Genomic DNA, 23,294 nt, shown 5'->3' on the forward strand with positions numbered 1-23,294 from the left:
GTTTCGAGGGAAGGGGCGTGGCGCGAATCGACGCAGGAACAAGGCGAGCTGGGGAGGCGGGGCCTGAGGCGGGGCAGGGGCGGGGAGAGGCGTGGCCTGGTCCCGAGTGAAGGGGCGTGGCGCGGCTCGACGCGGGCGCGGGGTGAGCTCGGGAGGCGGAGCGAGTGCCGAGGGGGCCCTAGGCGGGGCAGGGAGAGGCGTGGCCTGGTCCCGAGGGAAGGGGCGTGGCGCGGCTCGACGCGGGCGCGGGGTGAGCTCGGGAGGCGGAGCGAGTGCCGAGGGGGCGGGCCAGGGGCGGGGCCCGAGGCGTGGCCTGGTCCCGAGTGAAGGGGCGTGGCGCGGCTCGACGCGGGCGCGGGGTGCGCTCGGGAGGCGGGGCGAGTGCCGAGGGGGCGGGGCCCTCCGGGCGGGTGTGAGCAAGGCTCCCGCCCTGGGCTTAGGAAGCAGAGGCTCTCAGGCACCCGCCCGGCGGCATCTTCCTTCCCACAAGGGCCACCTGTGGGTCGAGCAACCCCGCGAGCTGAGCGCCTGCCCACCCATCCTTGGAAGGTGAGGCGGCCACGCAGCCCCGCGGCCAGTCCAGGGTCCCTAAGCCGACGGCTCTGTGCCGCGTGCTCGTTGGCTGGATCCGGCTAACGCCACCTGCTCCCGAGGAGACGCACAGAGGGTCTCCGGGGGCAGGCCGGCCAAGCGCCCACCGCTGCACTCATCCCTGGCTTCACCGCCGGCGAGGGCTGGGCCGTTCCTGGCCCTCATCCAGCCCGCCAAGGGGCTCGTGTGAGGACTAAGGCCCCTTGGCACACCTGGCCACGGTGCGCACAGGTGGCGCGGGTGCGTGACATGCACCAGGAGGGGGACTTGCCCGTATGCCCAGGCGGTGGAGGGGCCGGGGTCCTGGGAGCCTGCCCGCCTGCTCGAGCCTAACTGGACCCTCGGGAGGCAGAGCGCTTGGCCTCTTAGGTGGGTGCCGGACCTCAGCCCCAGAGACCCTCTCGCAGCTGCCCCTGCGGCTCCTCCCAGCCGACCGTACCTCCCCAGGGCGGGGTCAGTGCCGCGGCTCTCTGCCCAGGTCACCCGGCCACTTAGGCTAAATGAGCTTTCAAGTCTGGGTGGAGCCCTCTGCTGCGCCCCACGCCCGGGCAGCTCCCCAAGGTCCTTGCACGTAGAGGGCTGGGGGGCTAGGGAGGTGGTTCCAATTACAGGGTGGGGCGCTCCGGCCCCGCGGGCTTCTTTGGTGCTATCCCGGGGCAGAGAAGGGGGCGGCCCCCAGCTCTCGCAGCCTGGGGGTGCATCTGCTTGTCCTCCGCGGGCTTGGGATGGCAACCAGCTGCCCCTCCCACCAGCTGAGGAATCTGGGACTGGTGATTTGGGCACATTTTCTCCCCAAGCCTGAAAATCCACCCACTTCCTAAGTGGGCCATGCTTCCGTAGGCTTTTCTCCAGGGCTAAGTGTTTGTTTTTACTGTGGACAGAATTCCAGCCACAAGCAGCATGGAAATGAAAGCAGCTTCTCCAATGGTGTAGTCCTACTAAAAGTTCTCCACAACCCATGGGGGCCAAAGACCACGTGCATGCAACACTAGATGCCTCTGGTCGCAACAGCAGCGCCTGGTCTGGGCAGTGCTGGTAGGATGACAGTGATCGTCTATGGAGTGCCCAGGGTGGGGCAGATGGTCTTCAGAACATCCAGGTCCTTTAATCCTGCCAACCACCCCGAGGTAGGTCCCACTGTTTTCTCACAGATGAGGAAGCAAAGGCACAGCCAGAGCCACCCAGCCAGCAAGGGGCAGTGAGGCCCGTCCAGCACCCCACTGCCCATGGCCTCACTGTCACCTCGTGCCCAGTGAACGCTGGTTGAGTGACTCTGAGAAGCCCAGGTGGTTTATTAGCTGAACGATGAGCTTCAAAGTCTGCCAGTGGTAGTTGAAGAAAGCATGAACATTTAGCAGCATCCCACACACAACCTCAGCCGCTTCGGGTGTTGTCCTAGGGTGGCTGTGCACACCTGTTGTCAGTGCCTCCTGACCCTGGTCCCTCAGGTGAGTGCAATGATCCCTCCTCTGTCTTTCCCCTTAGATGTCAGGGTGCTCTGACCTTCCGTTCATCACCTGAAATCAACCATGACCTAGCTGACCTTACCATAGCCCTGGGAATTTGAACTTAGACTGAAAAGAGCCAGCCACTCTGTTTTTAGCAGCTTACAAAGAAATCTCAGCTTGCCCATGAACAGGAGCAGATAAAATGGCTCCAATTAGCTAGCTAGGATATATATTCTAACATAGCTTCGTCGTTGAAAAAGATCAAGGGACATGATTGAAGTGGCAGAACTTTTTACACCTAAAGGCTACCTGAAAGCCACGATCTCAATCTTTATAACGATTAGGGTCATAATATAAATATTTCTGGTGAAGGCATTCAGTAAGCGCAAAGCTTGGGAACCCTAGCAGCTGGACTTCTAAAGTAATAAGGATATTTGCACTTCATGTGAAACCACTAAGTATTTTAAAGGCTAAAATAATGATAAGCAAGTTCTAGAGATTGTTCTTCTAGTTGAATCATAATGTTGGTATTATTTTCAATCTCTTTTCTCCCCATTCTTCTAAAGTGAAAACATGGAGTGTAAAGATAGTTCACCTTATTTCTCTCCAGACCAACTGTATTTTTTTTTAAAATTGAGAACTCAAAAAATACCAGTGATAAAGGCATTTTATTTCTACTTTACTTTTACTGGAGATTTGAGAGAGAGAGAGTGAGAGAGACAGAGAGAGAGAGAAGAGTCCCTCAGGTAAATGAGGGTGGAAATACCAAATCCAGGTTTGCTTTCTCTTAGTCAAACTTGCATCAGACAGGGAGAAGAAAGTGGGTTACACAGGAACACACCATACTTGCAATGGATTTACCAGAACTCGTCATTAGTGCAGCATTTACAATCCAGAGCTTTCAGAAAAGTAGCATTGCCTGAGTGAGTGTGGGAACATGCTACTTCTAATGCCCTCAAAGCCAAAGACATTTAACTCAATAGTAACATTTTATTCTTTGACTAGGAAGTAGTTATAGGGACAAGGTACAAAAAATAATAAGCATGCGGCCCTTTATTTAGTTTTGCAAAGTCTCTGCTTATAGGTTCTTTATATTACATGGCTGTGTTATACAAATACACTTATTTACAAAAACATCCTAACTGTGCAAACATGTTGCGGTTTAAAAATTTATGGGTAGTCCCATTTCTGCTCATCCCAATATATTTCAAGCATGCATAAAAATTAACTTTGGTGTGGGAAAACTACTCTATGTGCTGTCACATGTAGTATTTGGATGTCTATGTTTTATATATTTACAAAAGTGTATCAGTTGACAGAACCGTACAGAAGTGTACATTTTTAAAATCCACAATGCAATAGCGGGGGTTACCACGTCCAGGAAACAAAGGAAGGGGTTAGATACTGCAAAGAAAACAATGAGAAAACCCCAGCATGTTAGAAAAGAAGGAAAAAAAGAAAAAAGGAAAAAAGGAAAACAAAGAAAACCATCTTGTTTGGGCTAACAAATTATTATACATAATTTTCATGGCAGTGCAACAGGATTGATAAATTGCCTTCCACACACGCCTCCGGGTCGGCCCGTGTAGAAGTTCATTGGCTTATTGTCCAGCGCGCTACTTTCAAATGTACAATGCTATAGTATCAAAATGTTTTGGCAAAAAAGATCTTGAAAGGAACCATGGAGTTTTGACAAAAATAGAAATCTGTAATAAAGCTAAATAACACTAAAATAAAAGGAAATATTATAGTATCTGTTTTACAATTTGTATAGTCACACTTGTGCATTTCTCTGTTCACTTCTAGTCTCCGTAATGAAAAATAGTTTTATACAAAACATACTAAAATTCTGGAATCATACATGTTTTACATGCTTCATACATTTTGCCCTCCCCCATCCCCCTCTCACCATCCTCTCTCTGCAGAAGTCATGCTTACTTCATTCGGCGGACAGTAAACACAATGGAATTACAACAGCGACACAGTAAAAAAGGGACCCCCGCCCCCCCAGCCCACGCAGCCGCTCGGTGGCCGCGGCGCGCGCCCGGCGGTGCCGCCCTCCGCTGGGAGCGCGCCCCCGGCCCCGGCCGCGCGCCCGCCGCGGGGCCTCACGAGGCCTCCCTGGCCGGGGCCGCGGCGGCTCTGCTGGCACTTCCGTTCTGCGCCTTGGCGCCGGCGAGGCCGGGAGGGTGCAGGCTGCGGGCGCCCTTGGCCCCCGGGCCCGGCGGGCTGGGGGAGGCGGGGGAGGGCGGGGAGGGGGCGGGCGCGGGGCCCGCCGGGTGGTGGCCCTTGCCCGCGGCCGAGGGGCTCTGAAACTTGAAGGAGCCGTTAGACACGGAGGGGATGAGCGAGGCGGCGTGCGCCGGCCGCGCCGCCGGGGGGCTGAGAGGGTGGGCGGCGGGGGGCTTCGGGGCGTGGGGGATACTGGGGTGGTCACCCCCAGCGGAGGGCAGAGAACCGCTTTTCCCAGAGCTGGGGGAGAGGGCCGGAATCTTAGAGGCGGGCAGGGAGGGGGAAGTAGGCTTATAGTCCCCACCAGATTTCTTAGCACTTCCATTAGCCTGCAAACAAAGATGGCGGAGACAGTCTGTCAGAAGCCGCTCCCGGGCGGCGGCCGGCGGCTCGCCCTTCCCCGAGCCGACCACCACAGGGCCACCCCACACACCAGTGCAGGGCCGCGCTAGGGCCTGCCGGGCTCCTCTGGACCTGGTGGGAAGCCCCCGCGAAGGCAGCGCGTGGAACAGGACAGGAAGAGAGTGAGAGCGGCGGCGGCGAGCGCGGGCCCGTCCCGCAGGCCGCGCGGGCCGGGGCCGGGGGTGGCGGGTTAATGCGCTGCTAGTGCATACGGAGTGCATACGGAGGCGTTAGTATCGCTGGCTTTTTAGGGGCGGCTCGCCCACAGCGCGGTCGGCCTGTGCCCCCCAAGGGGTTCTGGTGGACCACTGCCTGCACCCGAGAAAAGTCAACCGGCCTGGCACCGAGGGTTAAGAGCTAAAATTGGGAGTCACAAAGTAAAAGACGTTTTATTGCAAGCATGCAAGAGCGGGGTGAGAAGTGTGACAAAGGCGTTTAGACTTGGCCCGTGCCCCCAGGTCCAGGGTGTCTATTTAAACCCTATTTTCACAGTGGAGACACGCGATTTGGTATAAACCAAGCCAGGGGCTGGCTTCTTAACAGCACGATTGTCCGTCCGCAAGTGGGCTTAAGGTAAAACTACCTGGCGGTATTGGCGGGGGTCCTGCAGTTTCGACGGTTTGCCAGGCTTGTCCAGGCTCCCGGGTCTGTTCTTGGAAGTCATGGGGACCGGCATCCTGCTGGTCGGTGGGGTCCCGCTGGAGCCCTGCAGGGGGACAGCGAGAGGGAGGGGAGCAGGACAGGCCCGTGAGCCCACTGTCCCCAAGGCTGCCCCACTGTGCGCCGAGAAGCCCAGTGTGAGAAGCCACAACCCTGCATGCAGGACAGACCTCGGAGACGGACATCAGGAGACACCGCTGGGGTTAATTGGAAGAATCAAACAGAATAACCGCTCCACTACTGATCAAACGGATTTTAATGTGAGTATCAGAGCAATCATTTCACTCCGCAAATGGCTGGCCCAGAATCCTTGCACATCCCGACACCAATCAGCAACAGAGGTCAAAACAGAGTCAACGAGCTGTTAGACACCTAGTTGTTGTTGTTTGGAAGGCAAGGGAGAGAGGAGAGAGAAGGATCATGGCGAACAGACAAAAAAACCACGAGCCACCTGAAAGGAAGCAAGTCAATCACAAGGTGCCTTTTGCTAATGGCGATTACGGCAGGTTTAAGAAAGCAGCTGGGTTTTTCATTTCCCAGCAGCCCAAGATACCTTACGTGAAGCCGGAGCTATGGACGTAGGGGGCTCTAGGGCAGTGGGAACTTCATCCGAAACGAGCAAGTTTCGGGGAGAGGCCTCTTGGGCCGCGGAGGAGGAGCTCGCCACAGCCTCTTGGTGGCCAGGGCAGGCCGTGTCCCCCAGGGCCCTGGGGCTGATCTCACTGATGGTGTCCTCGAGCTGTTTAATGGTCTGCTCAAGGCTGTCCAGGGTTCTGTAGGTGTTTTTCCTAATCTCGTCAGTTCTGGAGATCTGCGAGGGGCTCTCTAGACCGGGCGGCTCTGATCTCCTGAGCAGATTTTGGGGGGTGTCTTCGGGTTGCGACCTGGTAATCTCAAAGCGCTTGGCTTCTTTGTGCTGCTTCACAGTGCCATCCTCTTCCTCTTCTTCGTAGACCACCACCTGCAGAGTCTTTTTGCCCGTTTTGGTTCCCGTGCGGATTGCCTGAGTGAGAGCGGCCAGTTGCTTCTTAGGGAATTTGAATTTGAACTTTTTCTTGGGGTTCTCAACCTGGTCGTCGGGGAGGTCACCTTTGCTTTCTGAGCCTGGAGAATCTGCTGGGCCGAGTGGACTCAGCTCAGGCTTACTGGCTTCCTGCCCCACTGGTAGCTCGGTTTCTGCAGAGGGGAGCTGTGGTTTACCATCAGCTTGCCACGCTGCTGTCAGGCTGGCGGCCGCAGCCTCCTTATGGAACCTTTGGATGGCGTCATTCTGGACCAGCATGCCTCCGCTCTCCTCCTCTTCCTCCTCTACTATCTTTTCCTCTGTCATCATTTTCTCCAAGTCCTCATCACATTCCTCAAATATGGTCGAGAGTCTCTTATATGCAGACCGGATGTCCATGGGCTCATCGAAGATGATGATCACTGGCTTCTTATCCAGGCACACGACGGGCTCTCCGTTCTCCGGTGCTCCCTGCTGGGATGTCATCTCCTTCTTGGCATCGATGTTGACCGTCTGTACATCTCCTCCCTTCTGGCTCACTATCTCGCGGACCTCGCCACTGGAAAGCACCTGCACGGCTGTTTTGGTGATCATGAAGGCGATGTTGTCGCCGTTGGCATTCTCCTCGGTGGGAGAGCGTGAAGCTGGGTCTCCCTCCTCGCTGGGGTTCACAACGGCAGACTTAGCCCCCTTGGGTCTTAGAACGACTTGGCCAAAGTCTGTTAAGGAAGCCTCTCGCTCCTGCGTTTTGATGTCATGAATACTAACCTCCAGTGAGCTGGTGGGAGAGCGAAGGCTGCCCTCGTCCGAGTTTTCCTGTCCCTGCTGATTCATCTCAATTACTTTTCCATCCTTCATGCCTGGATTCTCGGAGGCAAGCACAGGGTGTTGCAGCCCCGAGACTTGAGGCCGTCTGCTTGCTTCATCTTCTAATAAACTAACGCCCGAGAAACCAGGACTGATCTTAAACCCGCTGTTCTGGGAATAGCCTCTACTGTCTCTGAGTAGGCTCTTATTGGGTATGGACTTTTCCTTCGCCAGGAAGCCAGTGTTCTGTTCTGATGTTCTGGGTGCATCAGAAACACTGTTCTCTGTTCCTTTCTCCCACGTGTCCTTGGGGTGGTTGCTAGGCCACAGAGCCCCCGCAGTCACCTGGGGGGAGGGGGAAACCGCACACATTAATCAGGAGTGACCGGAGCTGCGCTGGAAGGTCATTCATCAGCCAGGCCTCACGTGAACACAGACCCAACGAACTCACCTTTTGGGATTCCGTTTGGGGCCCATTTCCATAGTCAACGTCAGATTTCTGGACGTCTTCAGGGAAAAATTCCAAATTCTGACAGAATAGTGTAGGACACGTTACTCCACAGAACCATACCCCCCAAAGTGGACACTAACTAGATCATTCTGCTAATTATACTTCCAAAACATGCTGGCCAAGCACATTTTTCACACACCAGTCTGAAAGCCTAGAACTCTGTTTACCTTGGGTTGCTTTGTTCTCCACCTTCCAAAAATGCCCTGTGTTTGTACAAGACGAAAATCTCGATTAGGAAAAGGTTTCAATTATAACAGATTTTGTGGGGGAGCAGTTAAGAGAATGAAGGGACCCACTCTCTAGGTTCACATCCTCTTTTCAGTGTTGGATTGTGCAGGATCTAAGACTGGAAGAACGGTGTGGGGCAGGCTAGAAATCGCAACGTCTCGGCAGGCAGCAGACTCTGACACTCGTATGGATTTGCCACCGAGCTGTAACTCTCTGTAAGTCAGTTCACCTCTTCGGGCTTCGGTTTTGCCTGTAGACTTGGGAACTAGACCAGGAGATTGTGAATGTTCTTTCCAGCTAGCTATTTCACCCCTCGCTTGGCTGCTTTCGTGGAAGAAAGTGTCCTATAAAGACTTCTGCATTGGTTGAGTGTGTTACTTGGAGATGAAAAAACATGATTTCTCCCTGGTCAGATGACAGATTTAACATGTACGTGCAGTTGATACCACCAAATTTAAAGGGTCAAAATGACCTTCAAACTAAGAATAGCCAAGCTAATCAAATCCAAATTTATAGTGAGAATGCTGCTGAAATATAACTTACACACTTACAAAAACAGACACTGGATGCGGAGATGGTGACTGGCATTAGAACTCAGCTTTCCTTCTCTCTGTACTCTGATGCAGGGCAGAGCTGTACTTCTGAGGGTCTCACCAAGATTCAGAACGTAAGGACCCAGCTGTGAGGGTCCAGTACGGGGGGTGTACCACCACGGCCTTTATGAGCACGGTGCCCCCCAGCCGCGACCCTACCCACCAGCAGTGTCTTGTCCCCCCACTCCCCGCCCAGGCACTACTGCCCTTTCTTCTTGCAGCAGACGCCCAAGAAGAGGTGACTGTAGCAGGATGGGAATCCATCCAGCAGGGGCTGTTTGGTTAAAGTTGCCCCAACACAGCAAAGCTCAAGAATCTAGGCAGAGCCAATCAGCTCAGAGCAATCCTCCTGCCCTGGGTGAACACAGAAAGGAGACTCATAACACACAGACAACAGAGTCAGTATTAATCACAGAAGATACCATGGAAGACGCAAGTTGCATGAGCCACCCAACTTCTGTTTTGCTTCCCTCGCCCTGTGCAGAGCCCCCAAATAAGGGCAGTGATTCAGCTGCTGCGGTTGAACAACATACTTTCTTTTGTGGGACTTTAAATTTAGGTTATAAAACAACCCCAAGCATATCAGACTAGCACTGGATACCAGAAGGGACTGGCATGGATTCTGACCAGATACAGGCGAGTGGCTGCCCTGCTGGTCCCGTTTCCTGGGTGGGGCCAGCATCTGCTCTGATTGGACAGGGACCTGCCATGCCCACCGTTAACCATTTTGAAGGTCACTCTGCCATACGTGTATTTCAAAACTGATTTACTTGCAGAAACACTCCAATGGAAAGTCACAGAGACAGATCATTTTTTATCATTGGGAATGATTGTATCAAAGCAAGGACCTAACTTTATCCCAAGTAATCTGGTCACCATCTTCATTAATTTCAGTGGTTCATTTCTTTGATAGTTTTAGATGGCCATGAATATGCATGAAAGGTAATTAAGTCTCTTTAATGTCTATTTATAGCCCTGAGGTTTGGAGTGTTCAGACAACTGGTGAAACAAAGTCAATATGCATTTGGACGAAAAACTAGAACCAGAGACACAGTTGCATATAAAGTGAAGTACTAGGCTAGCACTTCATAATGATAGAAGAAAATTTTTATAAAAATATTGGGTTTATGGAAACAGATGAATGGCCCAGGAAGAGGCTAATAGTGACATTAATCTGAGGACAAATCTGATAACTCGTGGCTATTATGAGGTAGATCAATCCTCTAGGTATAATTATCCTGAATAAGCATCTGGGATTAAACCCAGGCCATGTTGGGTACCTAATAAAGATCGCTTATTTAAGGTTATGTTAGAATAGCCCTCACATTTTATGATCCTATACTAACTCACAGAGCTTACTTATCCAGAAGTCCCTGATAGAGGGACGTAAGCCTGAGGAGCTCTTGGGCAATGCTGAAGACTAAACTATTTGCCTTTAGGTAAAGGAAGCTAGAACCTCTGAATTCACAAATCTAAGTTCCTGGTTTAAAATGTTAGGCCTGGAGTTGGCCATTGCAGTCCTTTTATCCTGAAATTTAGACCGGGCTCTAGCTCCAACTTCAATGTGAAGTCCAAACGTTCATGCTAACGTCCTCCCCTTCCGTTTCTGAGCCTGGCCATCTTTATCGAAGCACTTGAACACTGCAAAGTATGTTTCAGCGCCGAACTCCACTGAACTTAGTGTCTTTGAGAATTGGTGATGTTTAGCAAGACGTCTGTTTGGTGTCCTGGGACGTGTGTGCAGACACACTTGTATGTGTTCCCATGTGTGTCAGCATCTAGTGGTCTGTGCACTTCTAAGGCCTTCACCTATTTCAATGGAGGTTTATTCTTTTTTGTCCAGAAGACATGCTAAATGTGAGAAAAACCCTGAGCTGCTTGGTTGCAGCTTCTGTTTTTTCTATAGCTGCTCTAGAACATCGCAGTGGGCATTTGCTCTCTAGCTGGGACCACAGGGCGAGCCATGCACAGCAGCACAGTGCTCGGCCTGGAACCTGGGGCCTCGAGGCCCCGTAGAAACCTCGACAGGGCCTCCATGGGTTCTGAGAGATAGAGAAAGAGAAAGAGGGAGGCATGGAAGGACGAGTGCAGGAGAGCCGGGTTAGTGGGGCCGCGTGGCAGAGGCGTGGGTGCCACGTTACCTTCCTGTCCTTGGCTGGGGCCGCGGGGCCCGGCCTGGCGTCCTTAGGGTGACGGTCAGGCCGAGACTGCTCAGCACTGTGTGAGTTTGCGTCCGTAAAGGAGCACTTCTGGAATGCCTGGGGAATTAAAATAGGAGGTTAACACCGGCCCAGGGCTGTGGCGGATGGGGGCAGCGGCAGAAGCCCGGCGCCTGGGCCCCCCTGCAGCCGCCCGGCCCGGAGCTGGCACCTCTTGCTGACTGAGCGGGCATCTCTGGGCAAGGCCTGCTCACCATCCCAGGCCTGGAAGCGAGCAGAGCCGGGACACCAGCCTTGCCGCCCCATGCTCAGCGGGCTGTGGCTCAAACTTTTCACGAATGTAAACTAGTGAAAACGAGAAGCTAGCTTGCCTTTCTTGTTCTTCCTGCTTTCCTTTCAGCCAGCTCTATTAGAATTCTAGGGAAAAAGCTCACAGGGCATTTTAAACCTCCAAGCTTTAGAGTAAAAGCCGCCCTTGTCAGGTCGTACTTGGAAATGGTAACAGGTATTGTCATGTTCCGAGGTGCATTCTGGACGAACGTGACGGTCTTTGGCAGCCTGTGACGCTGAGGGCCCAGGGGCTGCTGGAGCCTCCCAACGCACCTCTGAACACGAGTGATTGTACCTAGGGACGCTACAGGGTGGACCATGTGAGCCCGGCCAGACATGGGGCAACGAGGACTGAGGCTGTGTCTGTAGGGCAGGCAGTGAGCGGTGTCCTGAGGGCTCCCGGGCCCTGAGACCACAAGGGCGGGGCTGGGGTGACCCGGGTACCCCGCTACTGAAAGCAGTGGTTCTCAACCAGGACTACATGTCTCTCAGGTAAAAAGAAATTCATTCAGTCAAAACGTAAGGACTGCAGGACTTGGCTTTAGTTTTTTAAATTCTCCGAGTAATTCTAATGAGCAGCCCGATTAAAAACTACTTGAGTGAATCATCTTAAACGCTTGCCTAATCTTTTCTCTATGTCAAATGTTGTCGCTTGGGAAATGATTTAGCAGGCAGAAAGGCCAATCCGCATCTTGCCGGCATTGATACTGGAACTCTGGTCCTGCAGGGCTCAGATGCAGCTGCTGGGAGGGCCTTCCCTGAGCTCCACTTCCACTCCTCCGTCCTCCTGCTCCGGCCTGCCCTGGCTTCTGACTAAGCCTTAGCCACACCTGTTCTACCCGCTCCAGAGAGCCTTGCCTTCTCCTGACCTCTGTGAGCCGTGGCCACAGGCCTTTGGGCAGGTAGACCCTGGCTGGGGGGGGAGGGGCCCTGCCATTTCCTGGGACTCCTGGGACACCAGCATTCCTGCAGGGACAGGGGCGTGGCCACTCCTTGCCCACCTCAGGCCTAACTCTGTAGCCTGCAGAGGCAAAGGAACGATGGCTACTGCCATCAGTCAACCTTCTGGTTTGGCAGGTTGCGTCGTCCTGCTAGCAAGGGGCCTCCTGGGGTTTGGGTACATTCTGGTTTGAGTACTTCATTCACCATTATCTAACCACCAAAATTTGAGCAGGAGGCCACCCACTCCACCCATGGTTAAGCTGTAAGTCCAAGAGGGGCTCCAAGTTATCTGAACTTCAGCGGAGGGAACTGTCCTCACGTCCTAGGCTGTAAGTAGGAGAAAAGGAGTTATTTCTCTCAGAGGACCAGTGAGGGGGATTCACAACACAGAGCCACACTTGTTGAGTTAGCAGCTCACTTTGCAAAGATTTGAAACAGCCTAGTGCTCTGCCATTCATTTGAGCCAAAACGGGCTGTGACCAATTCCCGCTATAATCTGGGGGCACATACTGCAACAAACGGCCCCAAACCCATGTGCCCAAAGCCATGTGCACAGCTCAGGATCAGCAGCGACCCCAGAAATAAGCAGCCTTGACAAGCCAGTGTCCTCGGCTGGAGGGTCCTCATGCCTTAACTGTATCGGGACTGCTGTGCTTACAAGGGGTTTTATGAATCTGTGGTTCCTGTGAATTAAATTCTCCAACCCTGCTCTGCACCTGTACACAGTCTGACGGGTCGAGGGGTGCCCTGCCAGTCTGAGCTCCTGTGGGGCTTGAAGGGGCTCATGCATGTGATGCACCCACTAGTTGCTCTGTGCTCCCCATGAGGGCCCAGCAGCCCAATGCTGGCATCACCATGGAAACCGCATTGGGACAGCTGCAGGGAGAATGATGTGGCTTAAAGGGTCTCCTGCCTGCAGAGGAAGAGGACAGAGCCACGGGCCACACAAAACCTTCAGTGCAGAGGTGGCTGGGCAAGAAGGCTGTGTTCTATTTGACTGTCAGAAAGGTTAGATAATAAGCACGGGTCAAAATGAAATAGTCGATGAACAGACTTCAGGCTAGGAATTCTGTGGATGGCTCTGATGAGACAAGTTCTTAGACCACAAAGCTAGGGCAGATTCACAACCATGATCTGAATGTGGGACCAGCTTTGGGTATTGCTCAAGTGCCTGTGCCAATGAGTGAAAATACAAAATCTGAAACTAATCAGTAAAGCATTGTTCCCCGAATAGGCCAAGGAAAATGGGCAACAAAATTGTTCAGCCTTTCAGGTTATTTGAAAAGACTGTTTTGACACTGAAGGGGAACCTGGTGTGGTGTAGAAGAGAGCACGGGGCCAGAGATCAGCCACTCCTACCCCAAGTGCGCTGTTGACAAGTTCTTACCAAGAGGAGACAATGGTGGTACTTCTACTCCCCATTTTAGTTGCTTTTGGAATGAAGCCAAGAGTATTAAGACTGAAAGAGCAATAAGCCCTGCTTGCTAGAGTTAGGGAATCTCAACCGATTCTTAGTATGAATGTTCCTGAGTTGCTCTGTGAAATGGTCGTTCCTCACACAGGTCTTAACATCAGGCGCCATCTTGGAGTGGTGGAGGCGTGCGCTGGAAGACGTGGCCTAAACTCCCTAGGCCCCCTGGGCCCTTTGCCAGGCCCCTCTCCCTGCGAGTCTGAGAGAGACCCAGGTGGAAAGGCTGGGCGCTCCTGCCAATGACCTCATCCACCTACCTGGAGTTCTGCCATTATTTTGTCTCCTTCTTCTTCTTCCTCCTCCTCGTCCTTGGAGGAGGTAGTGACTGGTGGTGTGGCCTGGGGCCAGGCTGGGGCCAGCTCCTCTGTGGGGCATTTTGTGGCTCTGGCCTGTGAGGTCGGTCCAGTTTCTTCGCTGCTTGCCTATGGGAGAGCCAAACCACAGATACTGGCGTCACCCTCCCCAGGTGCTGGCAAAGAGAGCAACAGGTGACAAGAATTCATGTCCCCCACTGCCTGGTACAGTGGCTTCCTGGCACTTTAGCTGAAAGACTATTTTATCCCCTTGCCTTTAGCTTGGGTTCTGTTTGCACTAGACATTTTGATGGACAAAGTGCAGAATTATAATAAAATTGTAACTCCCCAACCTTCGGTGCATTCCAGGAAGGCCCTCCCCTGCCTCATCTCCTTGGCAATTGTATATTTAACATAAAAGACAACCTTGCAGAATGGAAGCTAAAGCTCATTTAACCGACTTCTGTGCAGACACCCACACCTGTGTTAGCTGATGCAAGGGTAGTTTTCCATTTGCTTCTCCCTCCCACCCCCAGTTCTCATGGTGCCCGGCTCGGGAAGGAGCCTGTGGTTCGCATTTTGCACTGCTGCAGCTAGAAGTCATGGAAGGCTAACCCTCATGGAGCCCGGGCTAGCGGGGCAGCCTTGCCTGGCTGTTTCCCACTGGGGCCGCTTCCTGGGGATCTGGACTAGCTGCCACTCCAGTGTTTGTTCTCTGCCTCACTATTTTCCAAATGAGGATGGGGCAGATCTCGTTGGAGGTACCATCTGAACCCCGAGACCATCCTCCCAGGGCGAGCCCACCAGACCTTCGCAGTGGTGTTCTCCTTCCTGCCGGTGTAGACCACGTCGCCTGACCTCGTGGTGGTGAGCCCGGTCCCTGGCAGGTAGCTCCGCCGTGGGGGTGGGGGGGGAGGAGGCGGGGACCTACCCCCCAGCTTCTCCAAGTCCTGCTCTGAATTTGGCGACTCTTCTGGAAAACAGTGAACCACTGCACGATAATCTCATGTCCAGAATGCCCAGTATGTTTCTACAAACTCCCCTCAAACCCCTGACTTAAAAATCTCTGTATTCTTGCCACAGCACAACAATGAAGAGTAATGGCCTTGGACCCTGACTGTCTGGTGTCAATCCCAGAAAGACCTTGTGCAAGTTTCTGACCCTCTCTGGGCCTCAGTGTAAGGAATACTATCCTCTCCACTGCGCTGTGGTGAGGATTCAGGAATAGGCCCAAAGCATCTAGAACAGTTGTCAGGCTCATAGTAAGTGCTAATGAGCTGTTATTACTGCATGAACTTATTATGCAAGAAGACTGAGGACTGCTTAGAAAGATCAAAGGCCAGAGCCTCAAGCACAGCCGGCCCACTCTCCTGGCCTCCTCAGCCTTCCTTCCTCAATGTGAAAAACAGGTGGGGGGTGGGGAGTGGGGTATATGGGAACCTCTTATGTTTTTCATATTTTTCAATGTAACGTTCTTTGTGATGTATTAACGTTAATAAAAAGTGTAAAAAAATTAATTAATAAAAAAGTTTAGCAGGAAGGATGTCAGACTAGAGCCTTTTCTGAGAAAGCAGGAGAGAATTGTTTAGAGTTTTATAAGGAGTTTCTATGTCAAGTTATAATAAAGATTTGGTAAACCATTAGGATTAAATGCAAGTGATTATTTGTAGTAGAATGGTTCCTGTGCCATGCAGCTGGGTTGACAAGCCACGTGGCATCAAACCACGTGGCTTGTTCATAAAGCCATGGCCCACCTCCCAGGGCTGCCTCACTTTCTGGGCCCTCTGGGGATTTGTGCTCAGGCTGATGGCCCAGAGGCATGACCAGTTCTCCCCTCTGCCGAGAGACAGGCTGAAATCCCCACCAAGTTCCATCATCCATGACAGCTATCCATCCTTCCATCCTTCCCCACTGCCCAGTCAGAGAACTCACGTGAGAGGAAATACAAATGGCTTTTAAAACTCTGAGCTTAGAATTTTACCTCATTAGTAAATAAAAATAAGCAATAACATCCAGGAAGCATAAAATGATATAAAGTGCTGTTTATAAGTTGTAAAGCTCCTTACATATTCAAGATGGCATTGTGGACTCTTTCTGAAAAGAAGTCAGACTGTGTTTTTTTAAAAAAAAAAAAAGACAAGAGAATTTTAACCGAGTAAAAAAGTTTGGGGGGACTAATTTAAAAATCACTTATGCAAAAACGTTGTTACTCAGAGAGAATGAAAAGTCCAAATAAGGTAAGTTAACAAAATGTAATGCCATACAGTTGCTTCTTGTTATCAGTGGTAGTTATGTTGTCTAAAGTCTGTGACAACACTGACTTCGTGAATGCTACACCACTGCTCCTAGAGGAGACACGGTGGGTTCCTGCGAGCCTCTGGCCACATTTTCATTAACCAGCCAATACGCAGCCTTGTTTGTGTGTTTCTGTCTAAAGACACTTATCTAGTATTAAATATATAGTTGATTAATCAGCACTGCACTCTCGGCCAGCAGCACTGGTGCTCAGGCCTGCATGCTGACACACAGATTTTCTCCCCAAGGCTCATGCCAGCCTGCCTGTGCTCAGGAATGCTAGACAGCACTTCAGCACTACACTCGGGGGCCATTTCAAACAGATAAAGCAGCAACGAAAAGCACCAAAACGAGAAGAATGTGGCACAGCTACACTGTGAAAACAATGCTGGTTTACCATAGGAGAGCTGCAACAAGAAGGCGGAGTGTCACCTGGTGCAGCCTTGGCTGGGAACATGCTTGTCAGGGGACTTATATTTTTCACCACTTCATGCATGTCTGTGAGTGACTGCAAAAGCACCTCCAGCATTGGGTTTGGGGTTACAAATTTTAGCCAGTAGACAATTTGCAAATATGGAAATTGTGAATAATAGGGATCAACTGTATTATTGTACCATAAGAAGTCACAATTATAAGAACTTTATAAAACATCATGTGGGGAGCAGGTGTTGCTCAGTGGTTGAGCGCCTGCTTCCCATGTTATGAGGTCCTGGGTTCAATCTCTAGTACCTCCTGAAAAACAAAACACATAATAATGGGAAGAGCAGAATTAGGCAAGATGTAAATGAAATGAAACTCTCCATGGGAACTTCCCAGGGCCCTGCACTTCTTGGGTAATTGTTGCCTGGTCCTCCAGGTGTCCCAGGCAGGGGAGAGGGCAGGAAGAGAGTCAAGCCTTTAGTGCAGACTGAGGGGAGAGTTTTAGTGAGTGGTGCTTTAGAGTACCTTTGGGGAAGGGAACACTGGAGAGGAGAGTATTATACTGCTTATAAAACATCTCCATTTCAGTGTTCTTTGAGATGTGCTAGCCAAGATGGCAATTCCTTATAAAATTAATTTTAGTTGCTGGACTGGGGTTACACAGGGATGGACATTGGGTTACAAGCAAATAATGTCTTTTCATACAATTTTAAGATCAGAAAAAAGCCACATGGCTTGTAATTGGATGGAAATTTTGTAGGTTGCATTTTTTAAAAGCTATTTTATATCCTTATTGGCATGTCAATGCTTAACTTTCATAGTTTAGTAGATGAAATATCAGTTCTAAACATTTTGATTTGAAAATGCCATTTCACCTTAGAGCTACTATTCCAAGGGCTTAAGAGCTTGCATTTTCTTTCTGCAGCGTGTGGGAAAAAAAAAAAAGGCTCTTGTTTTCAATGCTGGCCTCGTTTTCTCCCAGCTGGTACTGTGAAGTATCACAAAACTCACAGGAAAGCAGAGGCTGGGAATTGAAAGTTTCCTTTATTGGGCATTGCCCTCCTCTCCTAACAAAGAACATGGTTTCCCTACTATTGTTAGACTTACAAAGTAGTAGCAAGGCTCTCGAGCCCTTCCATGGCATGTGACCCTTGAGATGTGAGAACTGGGTCACACAGACCAGACGTGTTCAAGTTGGTGGCGCTGCCGGACCCAGGCCAGCCCGCTGAACAGCGCGGTCGATCCACACCGTACCTGACAGCTCTTGCTTGTCCACCGCCGTATCTCCCTTGGGCAACGGGCCCGAGGATGGCGGCATCTCCAGGTTTGGAATTGACTTCATGATGTTGGCCTGAGCTTCCTCTAGGAGTTTCTCAAACTCTTTTCCATTATAGTGGTCCAGATTTTGCCTTTTTTCTTCCCATTTTCTTTCTGCTTTCTGGAGGGAAAGAGCAAACGAAGAAGCTTAAAAACCAGAAGGAAGAGCTAACGAAGAGATCCGAGAGTTCCTGCAGCAGGGGGGAGGAGGTGCCGCTGCTAAGGGGCGTGTAAAATGCCGTCCCCAATCTGAGGCCCACTTTTGCACATTGGACAGCCCTTGCCACGCCCAGGCCATCTAACGCTTCTGTGGTCTGCTACATATTCTGTGGCTTAGTGGACTGTAAGCCCACGTGATATGCATCCACAGAAAAGCAGGCTCCGAAACCCACTCATCCACTAAATTATTATTGAGCACGTACCCCACATCTACTAACTGACAAATCCTCTTTCAAAAGGATACCTACTTCCGGTTTTGTTTTCTCAACTGCATTTTCTTCATAGAGGATATATTCAAACAAACAGACCCAAAAGCAGGAACACTCACCCGGGACCAAGAATTCTGCGCCCTGCTTCCAGTTCTATCAAGGAATTTCTCTAAGACCTGCTGGCCCTCCTTCCCTTAGTTATAAAACAAGGGTGTAGGTGCCCTGGAGGCGCTGTCAAGCTCTACGATGGGGGAAGAGGCCAGGGGCACGAAGCCCTCCAGGAGGGGAGACTGGGAGGATCGGTGGACAGGATCCTGCAGTGCCCCGAAGCACCACCCTGGGGCCCGGGGAGGCGAAGGCTTGCCCAAGGGTCACTGTGTATAAACAACGCCCAGCGCCGGCCAGTCCCAGCCTCTGACTTTTTGCATTTGCTCTGTGTAGGTCGGGCCCCGTGCCGTCTGCCCTCCTGCTCCGTGCCCACCGCCGTGCCTCTGAGCACCTGCCAGTGTCGGGCTCAGCGCCACGGGTCGAGCCAGTGAAGCTCACCCCGTCGGTCAGTGGCAGTGCTGGCAGGAAAGCCGAGGTCTCCTTGCATAGGCCAGGGCGTTTCCAGGGTGGCCCGTAAGTGCCCCCTCAAGACTTCAAATGCACAGTTAGCAATTAGGCCCGAGGGTGCTTACTACATACCCGTTAAACAAAGGAGCCCAGACAACGACATCCCTTTAAGTGCAGTGACCGGGCAGACCCTTCAATTCAGGAGGAAATGTGTTTTCCCGTGTCCCCTGGCCGCCCCTGCAGGCACTGGTGAATAATCTCGCTCACCCAGTCACATTTCCTCTCCCTCCGGGACAGACGCTTTTTGAACAGCTGACTTGATTTAGGGGTGCAGAGTGACATTATCTAGTATTCAGAGCCCAGCAGCTGTGACCATGGCCCTAGCAGTTTCAAGGTCACGGGGACACACCCAATTGGTTATTCACCGTGAACCTTGACAGAAGAAGGGGCAGGAGCCAGATTGCTGGGGGCAGAGTGATGAGAGGGGAAATGGAGCCGGCAAGCCAGGGCGGCAGAAGGGGTTATCTGAAGACTGATACCAGGTCCCCGTCAAAAGATTTAAAATCCTGTATTTGTGTGACCGTAGAACTAGCTTTCTCTTTCCATTTCAACTGCCTCTGCCTTTTATTCTTTGTCTACTGTAATAAATTCCCATCTGGCTCCCTTACTCTAGGCCTCCCACCTTAATCAATTCTTGATATTGTTTCCACATCAATTTCCCGGAGACGCCACCTTTATCGCTGGTCAGAAGCCGCAGCGTTTCTCTGCTTCCTAACAAAATAAACTCTGGACATCTCGGACTGGTTTTCCAGCCTGCCCTAATCTGCTTCCAACCTGGTCACTCCTTCCTGGGTCCAGCCAGACCAGTCACTCAGGGTCCTGCCCCTGCTCCCAGTATACTGGACTGCCCATCTCTGCTTTCCCGAGCTCTGCCTGTCCTTCAAGGACATCCTCAGGTCAGCGGGGAGCCTTGCCAGCAGCCGCCCGGGCCTGCCTTGCCAGCAGCCGCCCGGGCCACCCGCACTGGCTCAGCCTAGCCGTGGTCACGCCTCTTCCCCGCTCCTGTCAGGGAAGGCTCGTGGCTCAGAATCAGCCGCGGTGGCAGGAGTGACCCCACAGGGGTGGGCAAACGCCTCAGATCAGGGCTTCCCCTGGAGAACGGGTGGGAAACCACGCAGGCCGGCCTGCCCTGCCTACAGGCTCGGGCCCCCTGCTCCAAAATCACCTGCCCTTCTCCCAGCCGCCCCTGGAGACCCGCTCAGGGTTCTACACGTGACTCTGGACGTCTTTCTGAGGTCTGGTCTCCACAGCCAGGCCGCAGAGGCTGGGAGGGGAAGGGCGTGCTGCTCTCCCAGGCGGGCCGAGGACGGGGGGCAGGACTCTACCTCGATGGACACGGCCCTGTTCCGGGCCCGCGTGCTGTGGATCTCCTCGATGAACAAGCTGCGCATGGAGCCGTCCAGCGGCGACTGTGGAGACGGGGGGCCCTGCGCCAGCTGCAGAGCGGAGCCCCCTTCCTGCGGGCGCGCCGCGGGGCTGGGCAGGCGCTGGGCCTGGCTCGGCGGGGCGGCCGCGGGCGAGCTCTGTGCGTGGCGGCCTGGCAGGGGCGCCGCTTCCGGCCTCGCGTCGCCGGGGCCCGCGTCCTCCCGGGTCCCCAGGACCTCCGCGGCGGTGGCCTTCTCCATGGCCACATACTGGGCGGCTTGGGTGGCGTCCGCGCCTCTCAGGAGCCCGTCGGTGACGTGCCTGCGAGAGACCACAAGCCAGGCATCAGCCCCCGAGGCCCGCCGCCCTCACCCTGCCACGCGCACAGACGCCAACGCTGTGCCACGCAGGGCCGGGCGAGGGGGTTTCAAAATCAAAACACTCTAAGGCTCAAGCAGCAGCGGCCCAGGGTTAGGGGTTTCCATGGCAACCTCCTAAAGCCCGGGCACGGGCCGGGGGCTCTCGGGCAGCTGCGCTCTGCCGCCTTTCTGCGGCCCGCTGCGCCCACGCTGGCGCAGTTCCCTCAGTGCTGGGGGGGGGCAGGTGACGCGGGCAACCTTGTGCCAAGAACACTCTGACCTCTCACCTGGTCCCGCAGGTCCCAGCGCTAAGTCCCAAAGCTCCCTGAACGCTCGCACGGCACTCTTCCCCTGCCTGGGATCTTGAGAGGCCAGTTTCCGAGGAATGCTTTCTCCTTCCTCCTCCTTGTCCTTCAGCCTGCTGCTACCTGGCTTTTCCCACCTGCGCTCGGCCCAGCGCCTCTCAGGGCCGACAGTGACCTCCAAATCGAGCCGTGGTTTCTGGCCTCAGCCTCCACCGCCCCCTCCCACTCCAGCCCGCGCTCCCAGTGGGCAGCCGCGCCCCACGCCCCTGCCTCTTCCCTGGCCGGCCCAGAACTGTGACTGTCACCCGCAACACGAAGCAGCCTGCGGGGACGTGCGCTCTCCTCCCTTCCTCCGGGGGTCTCTCACATTGCCAAGCACGTTCGTTGCACACTCAAGACACTGAGAGAAACTTGGGTTAATTAGCAGAAAGGCCGGTGACACAGCTCAAATTTCTTTCATTTTTCAAAGTTAATGGTTTTATGTATTGTTCTCACCACTGAGTATTTAGTGGCCCAAAAGTCCCGTAACATTCAAAATACACAATCCTGTCTTTTTTTTTTTTTAGAACTTTCATTCCCTGGAGAGAAGAAATAAGACTGGGCTTCACCACTCTAGGCTGGCTCTAAAAATTTCTCTTAAATGCTTTTTAGGAAAGAGAAAGGAGGTGGGACGGTATTACGTGTCAGCCACTTAATAAGGGTGCTGTGTTTGAAGCTTTGGGGATGGGTTACCACATTTAGATTCAGGCGAGAGCACAATGAAGAATTCTTTTAACAGATTTTTATCCTACTGGAAGAAAAAAATCATTTTGGCAATTTGAAGAGAATGAACTTATGAGGAAATGTGACACAGCTATATATGCATCCTAAACTCGGTCTGATATGGACTGTACAGGAGGAGGCAATTTTTGCTTTAATTCAGAATTTCCTTGGCCTTGTGGAATTCACACAGGTAGATTATAAGGTTGCCCTGTGTTGTTACCATCTCAAAAGGAGGTTCTTTTTTGAGGCCTTTCATTACTGGAAAAATCTAACTGGCTCCTATGGTTCATCATTCATCTAAAACTTAATGCACATTGAATATATTTCTTCTAGAAATCTGGCCAGAGTCAGTGATTAAAATTCTCATAAGAATCGACAGAAGAATTTATGGGCCACGTCTCTCTGTCTGAGATCGGCTGTCCAACATGCTGAGGTTGGAAAGGTAACATCCCTGAAATTTCTGGGTTCTGTTAAAAAACAGAAAACTCCGGGATGCCTGAGCCCTTTCTTGGCGTGAGCTGTGATGACGCAAGTCCACGCTGAAGGGCCCGGGCCCCCTCGGCTGGTGGAAGACTTAGCAGTGGACACTCGGCCCCAGGCTGCCTGGATTGGCTGTGAGATTAAAATAAGTTAAAAAAAAGAGAAAGAAACCAACCCCAAACCCATCTGGAGTCAAACTGCTGATTCCTATCTCAGCCCCACCTCTTACTTGCAGTGAATTTAAGGCTCAGAGTCTACCTAGAAAGCGGGAAGAGCAGCACCTGCTGAGGGCTTTCACCCGGATCACCGCTGATGAACACAGGTGCAGCGCTGGCTGGGGTGCTGCAAGGGAAGCTCTAGTCCTTATTTTGTGCAGAGCGCTCCTTGTAACCCAAGGACAGGCACCTCATGGGTGGGATGCCGTGACCAGGCCAGCTGTGCAGGACTGCGTCAGCCCCTCGTGTGCTCCCCGTGAGTGGCACGCAGGAGACCCGGGTTCCTCTCTCTTTCCAGGGGGGGTCAACAGTCTCTCAGCTACTCTTTCAGGAGGTCACTAAAGAAACACTTGACTCCTATTCATTTTCTTCTAAATGAAGTCTGCTGTGTCCCTGAAATGAAGGAGGCCGATAACACATTTCCAACCCTTCAACTTCAAAATGCTATTTAAAAGGAAGTACCTTCAGATGACTCTAAAAAATGTTTCCTGTGTTCACTAACTTTAAGTCCCAGGAGATGCCAAATGCGGCCAGCCTGCGGGAGGCATTTAAACCTCAAGCCAGGATGGAAGGAAAGTTCAAGGGCGGGAAGGAGCCGCAGCTGCGCCAGGGCACCTCGTAGGTGAGGCCAGAGGTGGCGGTGGGGGCGGGAGCGCGGGAAGGTGGTGGGGGCAGGGGACCACGCGAAGGTGGTGGGGGTGGGAGCTGCGGGAAGATGGCGGGGGTGCGGGAGCGCGGGAAGGTGGTGGGGGCGGGGCCTCGGGAAAGTGGGGGCGCGGGAGCCTGCAGGAAGGTGGGGGTGGGGGCCTGCGGGAAGGTGGTGGGGCGGGGGACCACGCGAAGGTGGGGGGGCGGGAGCTGCAGGAAGGTGGTGGGGGCGGGGCCTCGGGAAGGTGGTGGGGGCGGGGCCTCGGGAAAGTGGGGGGGCGGGAGCCTGCAGGAAGGTGGGGGTGGGGGCCTGCGGGAAGGTGGTGGGGCGGGGGACCGCGCGAAGGTGGGGGGGCGGGAGCTGCAGGAAGGTGGTGGGGGCGGGGCCTCGGGAAGGTGGTGGGGGCGGGGCCTC

General features: G+C 53.0%; 1 protein-coding gene across 17 annotated transcripts in view; it reads right to left on the reverse strand.

Annotated features, from left to right (window-relative positions):
- Nucleotides 1-2,688: 2,688 nt before the first annotated feature.
- The window catches only part of KIAA1217 (KIAA1217 ortholog), a 687,185-nt gene continuing 666,579 nt past the window's right edge, over nt 2,689-23,294 (reverse strand). For 11 of the 17 annotated variants that reach the window (XM_058297837.2, XM_058297833.2, XM_058297831.2 and 8 more), the window contains 10 exons: nt 20,071-20,431; nt 17,640-17,823; nt 14,480-14,643; nt 13,635-13,799; nt 10,617-10,733; nt 7,822-7,857; nt 7,595-7,672; nt 5,887-7,488; nt 5,257-5,379; nt 2,689-4,600 (listed from right to left, as the gene is read on the reverse strand). In XM_058297837.2, the coding sequence (XP_058153820.1) occupies nt 4,148-4,600; nt 5,257-5,379; nt 5,887-7,488; nt 7,595-7,672; nt 7,822-7,857; nt 10,617-10,733; nt 13,635-13,799; nt 14,480-14,643; nt 17,640-17,823; nt 20,071-20,431 (3,283 nt within the window). In that variant the 3' untranslated portion in view covers nt 2,689-4,147. The remainder of the gene's footprint in view (nt 4,601-5,256; nt 5,380-5,886; nt 7,489-7,594; nt 7,673-7,821; nt 7,858-10,616; nt 10,734-13,634; nt 13,800-14,479; nt 14,644-17,639; nt 17,824-20,070; nt 20,432-23,294) is intronic. The other 6 variants (XM_058297834.2, XM_058297832.2, XM_058297847.2 and 3 more) reach the window with 4 other exon arrangements.

Source organism: Dasypus novemcinctus, chromosome 5 (assembly GCF_030445035.2).
Source record: "Dasypus novemcinctus isolate mDasNov1 chromosome 5, mDasNov1.1.hap2, whole genome shotgun sequence".
Lineage (NCBI taxonomy): Eukaryota > Metazoa > Chordata > Mammalia > Cingulata > Dasypodidae > Dasypus > Dasypus novemcinctus.